This window comes from Engraulis encrasicolus, chromosome 20 (genome assembly GCF_034702125.1).
Source record: "Engraulis encrasicolus isolate BLACKSEA-1 chromosome 20, IST_EnEncr_1.0, whole genome shotgun sequence".
NCBI classification, from domain to species: Eukaryota; Metazoa; Chordata; class Actinopteri; order Clupeiformes; family Engraulidae; genus Engraulis; species Engraulis encrasicolus.
In genome coordinates, this window is record NC_085876.1 from 4,049,364 (window position 1) to 4,056,863 (window position 7,500).

At 48.3% G+C, this 7,500-nt stretch overlaps 2 protein-coding genes across 2 annotated transcripts in view; both read right to left on the minus strand.

Moving 5' to 3' along the window:
* The window catches only part of csmd2 (CUB and Sushi multiple domains 2), a 551,148-nt gene that overhangs the window by 391,322 nt on the left and 152,326 nt on the right, over positions 1-7,500 (minus strand). The window lies entirely within an intron of this gene.
* On the minus strand, positions 662-2,873 carry LOC134436753 (activating transcription factor 7-interacting protein 1-like). Its single transcript, XM_063186104.1, has 3 exons — positions 2,405-2,873; positions 889-1,960; positions 662-799 (listed from the first exon to the last, which is right to left on the minus strand). Exons 1-3 carry the CDS (start codon positions 2,871-2,873, stop codon positions 748-750), a joined length of 1,593 nt encoding a protein of 530 aa, XP_063042174.1. The 3' UTR covers positions 662-747.

The window sequence follows — 7,500 nt, forward strand, 5'->3', positions numbered from 1 at the left end:
TGTTTTACATTGCTATACATCAAATGTCAAAATCACAATATTTACAGTGTACATTTACATATTTACATTTGTGCAAAGATTTTTTTTGTTCCCCTTTCCGTTTTTTTTTTTTTTTTCCATCGTTTTTTTTCTTTTTGGCTTTTTTTAGGGGGGTTTTGGGGGGTGTATTTTTTTTGTCTTTAAATGTTTTTCCCCATTTTTTTCTTTTTTTTGTGGAGATAATCTCTCTTTTTTATGTTTTTTTTTGTGCGCCAGTAAAGTCTCTTGGGTGAAAAAATTCAAAAGGCTTGAAAAGTTTCAAAAATCGAAGTCCAATGTACATGTGGTGCAATGTGGCAAAGTTCATGTATGTGCAGTAGTGACTGTATATGTGGTGCTGAATTGTGAAGTCCATGAGTGCAAGTGTATGGGCTGGTGTGTGAGCACGCACAGGAATGTTTGGGTTTGTCAGTAATGAAAGCGTGCAATGAGAAGGTGCTTCATCACCTTCAAGAAGCATGTAGAACATGCGGACGGATCTTGGCAGCACATTGGTTTGCACCAACATGCTTCACACTGGATCATTGGGACCGGCCAGGGTCAGGCACCTGGGCCCAGGCAGGGTCACTCCAAGAGGGGCCCGGCCTTTGTAGGTGACGCCGAGTCTGCCAGAACCACGCTGTCGGATCACCTGGATAGCTGGATGCTGGGGTAGCAGTAGCAGCTCTGTTGACCAAGCTAGCAGTGATGGCAGGCAACCGCTCTGGGTCACCAGGAGGGATGTGGCTGCGGTGTTGTGGCATACCTGGCCATTCTCCACCTGGTGGAAGGAAGAGGGGGCTATTGAGCCACCTCCACCGATGTTCACTGGAGATGTTCTGAATGAGTGTGACATTGTTTGCCACATACCTTTGATGTTCTTTTCTTTTCTTTTTCTTTCGACGGTGAAAGGATTTCAGGACAGCTATACTGTCCTTCTTGAAAGTGGGTTGCTTCAGCTCCAGGTGGAGGTGATTCTGAAGAATTCCATCCACCTTCATCCTGTGAGAGGGATCACCTGCACGCCTTGCTGCCACCCACTGTTTCTCATGCCAATGCTCATAGCGGTAACAGTGACTGGCCCCTGTTGCGAGCGGTGGTTGTTTCTGCCCTTCTGCTGCCAGCGCCACACATACGGCGTTGTCCTTCACAACGTCTGTGATGTCAGTGAGGTCATCTGCGATGATGCTGTCGATGATCTCATCAGCTGTGGGGGCAGCGGCGACAGGGGAATCAGAGTGTTCAGCGGCGGCGGTGTCTTTGAGGTCATCGTCGGCGGCTGCGTCGAGGTCTGAAGGATCATCGTCGGCGGCTGCGTCGAGGTCTGAAGGGTCATCGTCGGCGGCTGCGGCGATGTCTGGAGGCTCATCGTCGGCGGCTGCGGCGATGTCTGGAGGCTCATCGTCGGCGGCTGCGGCGATGTCTGGAGGCTCATCGTCGGCGATGTCTGGAGGCTCATCGTCGGCGATGTCTGGAGGCTCATCGTCGGCGATGTCTGGAGGCTCATCGTCGGCGATGTCTGGAGGCTCATCGTCGGCGATGTCTGGAGGCTCATCGGCGACGATGTCTGGAGGCTCATCGGCGACGATGTCTGGAGGCTCATCGGCGGCTGCGCTGGCGGCGATGTCTGAAGGCTCATCGGCGGCTGCGGCGATGTCTGAGGGGTCAACGGCGACTGCGGCGATGTCTGAGGGGTCATCGGCAGCTGTGCCGATGTCTGAGGGGTCATCACCTGCGGCGTCGATGTCTAAAGGGTCATCACCTCCGGCGTCGATGTCTAAGGGGTCATCACCTGCGGCGTCGATGTCTAAGGGGTCATCACCTGCGGCGGCGATGTCTAAGGGGTCATCGGCGGCGTCGATGTCATCACCTGCGGCGGCGTCGACGTCATCACCTGCGGCGGCGTCGACGTCATCACCTGCGGCGGCGTCGACGTCATCACCTGCGGCGTCGGCGTCGATGTCATCAGCTGCGTCGATGTCATCAGCTGCGTCGATGTCATCACCTGCGGCGGCGTCGATGTCATCACCTGCGGCGGCGTCGATGTCATCACCTGCGGCGGCGTCGATGTCATCAGCTGCGGCGTCGGCGTCGATGTCATCAGCTGCGGCGTCGGCATCGATGTCATCAGCTGCGGCGTCGGCGTCGATGTCATCAGCTGCGGCGTCGGCGTCGATGTCATCAGCTGCGGCGGCGGCGTCGATGTCATCAGCTGCGTCGATGTCATCAGCTGCGTCGATGTCATCAGCTGCGTCGATTTCATCAGCTGCGTCGATGTCATCAGCTGCGGTGGCGTCATCAGCTGCGGTGGCGTCATCAGCTGCGGCAGCGTCGAGGTCTTCAGCTGCGGCGGCGTCGATGTCATCAGCTGCGGCGGTGGCCATGCCATCGGCTGTGCCGTCGACCATGCTAGTGGCGATGATGTCAACGGTGACGCCGTCACCATTGGCTGGTGCGGCGTGGTCTGGGTTGTTGGCATGCTGGGCTGTGCAGTTTCTCATGATCAGCATTGAATCATAATCATCATCAGGATCACTGTCTTCTTGGCTGGGGTCATGCTGTGGGTTGTTTGGGCTCTGGTGGCTTTTGGTGGAAGTCTTAGCTTCACTGGAGATGCTGTGCAGAGGCTTTGTAACTACTGTTATTTCTGGGAACCTTTTCACAGCACGGCTGGTAGTTCCATGTCTTAAGGCTTGCAACTGTGCCTGCAACTTCGCTTCTGCCTCTGCCAGCTGTGCTTCCAGCTCAGCTCGCTCTCGCTTGTGTTTCAAGGTCGTATCTTCCATCCGACGTGCGTGCAGCGCTGGCAATGCTCTGCAGCGCGCCAGAAGCTCTGCCCTCTCAGCAGCAACCATTTTCGCCAAGCATGAGATCTCAGGGTCACTAACAGTGTCTTTAAGTTTAACTGCTGCCCGTTGTCCTTGTTGTTCTTTTAGCCACTTTTCAACGTCTTTGATAAAGTAGTCCATATTTGTCATTCGTGGTTCGTACCACTCAGAGTAGTCATTTTCTTTTCCCTCGTCATCTAGGAAATCCTGTACTTTCACGTGAATGGCTTTAAAGTTTCTCAAGCAAACTGCAAAGTCTTTCATGAGTAACTCTACTTTGTCCACGTCTCCATTTTCGACGAGCAAGGGTTTAATTTCATTGCATTTTCTTGTACATGCTCCTAACTTGCCACGTCTCTTCAAGCAGAGCGTTTTAAACTCTTCCTCCGCATTCGCGGCACTCTGCTCTTCAGCGTCACTCATGTTTAAATGATTAATTGTCCGTTTCTAACACACGGAGAATTAAGAATTAAGTTGTGCTGCTTTTCCCCCGTCCAAGTATTTTCCAAACATCCATTCATTGATTACTCACAACGCAGCTGAAGTCTCTTCGTCGCGTGTGTCCTTTTAACTTCGGGGTTTGCAGCAAACTTTCTTTCCTTTCCTTCGCACATCCAGCCACAACGGTATTCCAAAGGTATAGTCCAGTTGTGTGATCCTGCGTCAATCTTCGGAAAGTTTTCGACTTTGTAAGGGCCAATTTTCTCACCAAACTTTTTCCTTGGCCACGTGAGACAGAGTATGGCGTTTCAGACGCGCATTCCTGATTAAGCACGCACGGAGAGTGACATAAACTTGAGATGTTGTTCCATTTTATTGTCTACAGTCCGGTTGACTTTCCATTTCATTAAGCAAACAAAGAAAATAAGCAGTAAAGCTTTGATAACGCTATCTATGCGGTCGAAAACTATGTCCTGACCCACACTCTGTCTGCCAGGCACCTGTGAGCGTACCAATTAATTAAAATCTGTGACTCGCGCCACCAATGCGCGTCGGAGGGAGTGGTTCACAGTGCCAAATCATTCACAGGTGTGTAGGCGAGACTGAGTGTGTTCAGGTCCAGGTAAGTAAATAAGAACTAAATATAAAAACACAAGATGATTACAAACATAAAAGGTAAGTATATAAAACATAAACAAACATCAGGTAAGTATTTAAGTAACTAAAAGTCTTCTTTTTACAGGTAAACAGAAAATAAATAAGAAGTCACAAAAATCATGAATATGGCTCCTACAACACCCATTCATTTTTCATCTGTCTGTGGGTTAAGGTTCGTAGCTGTACCTAGCAGCTAGTTCCATACCTAAGTCTCAACCCCTTCCAGTCATCTGATGGGGCATGGGGAGTCAAAATATAAATTACTGGGCTTGAAATGAGTGGTTTTATGACGGCAATCCAAATCCCAATCTCCACCTAAGCACCACAAATCCACCACGACTCGCCTCGTTCACTTCCATTCAATTTTCCCTTCCAACTTAATGTCCCATGTCCAGGAAGTACAGTGCAGGGTGACTTAGAGTATAAGGACTTAGGTGCCCCATTCAATTGGCTGCCACTAGTGAGGAAGCTTTTTCCTGACTGTGAAGGTTAGGAAGTGTTACATAATCTCTGCCATGATTGGTCAACAGGCCTGATGAATGAGGATAGAGGGATCTGATTGGTGGAATCTGGCGAGAGTTACAGTATCTAATGATTCGTTAGCTCGTGGCAGCGGAGTGTGTTTGTGATGAGAATTGAGATGAGATGTGAGGTTTGGAAGTTCAGGGCTATCAACTGCAAAAGAGGGAGAGAGAGAGAGAGAGAGAGAGAGATAGAAAGAGGGAGGGAGGGAGAGAGAGAGGATTTCTTCTCCTCCTGTTGCCGTGGAAACTGGCTGGCCCACCTGAGAGAACACTGAAAAGACGAAGCTGATGGGATAGCCTGAACACACACACACACACACACACACACACACACACACACACACACACACACACACACACACACACACACACACACACACACACACACACACACACACACACACACACACACAAACACACAACCGTCTCCAGTGTTCTCCTCAGGGTCTCCCCAAACCCCACACTCCTTCTGTTAGATCTCTGCATGTGTGTGTGTGTGTGTGCTTGTGCGTGTGTGTGTGTGTGTGTGTGTGTGTGTGTGTGTGTGTGTGTGTGTGTGTGTGTGTGTGTGTGTGTGTGTGTGTGTGTGTGTGTGTGTGTGTGTGTGTGTGTGTGTGTGTGTGTGTGTGTGGTATGGAACAGATAGAGGACCAAGTTTGTGTGTGTGTGTGTGTGTGTGTGTGTGTGTGTGTGTGTGTGTGTGTGTGTGTGTGTGTGTGTGTGTGTGGTGTGTGTGTGTGTGTGTGTGTGTGTGTGTGTGTGTGTGTGTGTGTGTGTGTGTGTGTGTGTGTGTGTGTGTGTGTGTGTGTGTGAGTGTGTGTGTGTGTGTTGCAGGTGGGGGTTACTAGTCACCAGTCTGAACATTGTGTTCCAGGTATACCCAGTGTTTATGCCCACACACACACACACGCACACACACACACACACACACACACACACACACACACACACACACACACACACACACACACACACACACACACACACACACACACACACACACACACACACACACACACAAACACAAACCTCTGTCCTCTATCTGTTCCATACCGCAGCTCAGAATATCAGATTGACAGCGAAAGACAGACTAAAAATTGTATTCCATCATTGTAGACAGAGAGAAAAAGATGAAGGGAGAGATGTTAAGGATAGGCAGAGTTAGGTTGTAAACCAAGAGAAAAGTACAAAAACAAGTCAAAGAGAAAATGGAGAAAGTGAGAGAAAGAATGCTGCTACTTTCAAAGAGTGGGCCTACCTTACTGCCAGCAGTGCTAGGCATCAAATACATTCATTCACCATTGTAACTATGGAGGCACAGTAGCTACAGTGCATCAAATGCGCTGAGTCGCCATTGTTTGCAGGTGTGCTGGCTAGCTAGCTAGTTATTTACGTGTATCAAATTAGATAAGTAGATCAGAGAGGCTGTTTACATGTACATGCCCTGCAAAAAAACACCAAATGCCTCAGAATTCCAAGGTAATTTAAATCCTTATTGTAAATTGTGTGAAGCTTTGAATTGCAGCTTTGTGTTCAAACAACACACTCAACTCCACTAAACGTACAATAAAGATTTAAATTAACTAAGAATTCTGAGGCAGCTGGTAAACTGTTATTTCAAGTATTTCAAGTATTTCAAATATTTCATTGCAGTGTATAGAACAATGAATTATATACTATATACGGTAAGTTATTGTGACTTATCACTGATATAATTTTTTACAAAGGCACTGCCAAAGTTGAAACCAAACATTTAATCCCAATAGAACATCTCTGCTTAAACCACGTCACTACCTTGAACAAATCTCTACCCAGGGCCGTTGGAGTTGCTCAAAGTTAATTGAATCCTGACAAAGTGGGTGGAGTTCCTGGTTTCTCCGGAGCTCAGAAACGATATTTATATTGCTCCTGACCTGACTAGAAGCGACGCCAAAGGTGGAGGAAAATGAGGGCGTAGCCTGGCTATGACAGATTAGGGGTTGGATTTGTTTTGTTCTGGGCACATTTTTGGATCAACAACAGAGCGTAAATACTCACTTGAAAAAACACAAACGCATTAAATACAATGTGCAAAGTGGTCTAAAACAGTTCTATGAACACACACACACAACCACACACACCCACACGCATGCACGCACGCACGCACGCACACATGCACGCAAGCACGCAAGCACGCTCGCACGCACGAACATACACACACACACACACACACACACACACACACACACACACACACACACACACACACACACACACACACACACACACACACACACACACACAGTCCTAATGAAGGACTTTAGCCGAGTTGGGCCGCATTGCCTGGTAATTGTGTCGATAAAAGACATTTTGTTTTAGGTCCAATATCCTGCCCACAGTAGTAACTCTTCTGTTCTCCTTGCGGCCCTGGCACACTGTACTGGGGATGAAACAAAAGGATGAAATAAAAGACTGAAAGCTAGAGAAAGCCAAGGATTGGGGAAAAAGAATGAATGTAAAAGTCAGCATCAAAAGCAGACTGGAAGAATAAGGCGCTTGAAACACATGTGAAGAAGAAGAATAGTGCATTCATGGCCATGTGTGTATGTCGCAGAGAGAGAGAGAGAGAGAGAGAGAGAGAGAGAGAGAGAGAGAGAGAGAGAGAGAGAGAGAGAGAGAAAGAGAAAGAGAAAGAGAAAGAGAAAGAGAAAGAGAGAGAGAATATGCTATTCCCTGCAGATGGCTATAGAACATTAAGTATGCTGCTGGAGGTCCAATTCCAATGCCAGTCAATACACCAATGCTTTTTCCATCCTTTGTGGCTACCTGTGTGTGTGTGTGTGTGTGTGTGTGTGTGTGTGTGTGTGTGTGTGTGTGTGTGTGTGTGTGTGTGTGTGTGTGTGTGTGTGTGTGTGTGTGTGTGTGTGTGTGTGTGTGTGTGTGTGTGTGTGTGTGTGTGTGTGTGTTTGGACCCTGGTGGCTCTGCTTCATACCCTCGCCCTGTTTGAATTCATTTTAATGATTAATCCCAACTGTCTGTATTCCCTGCAGGT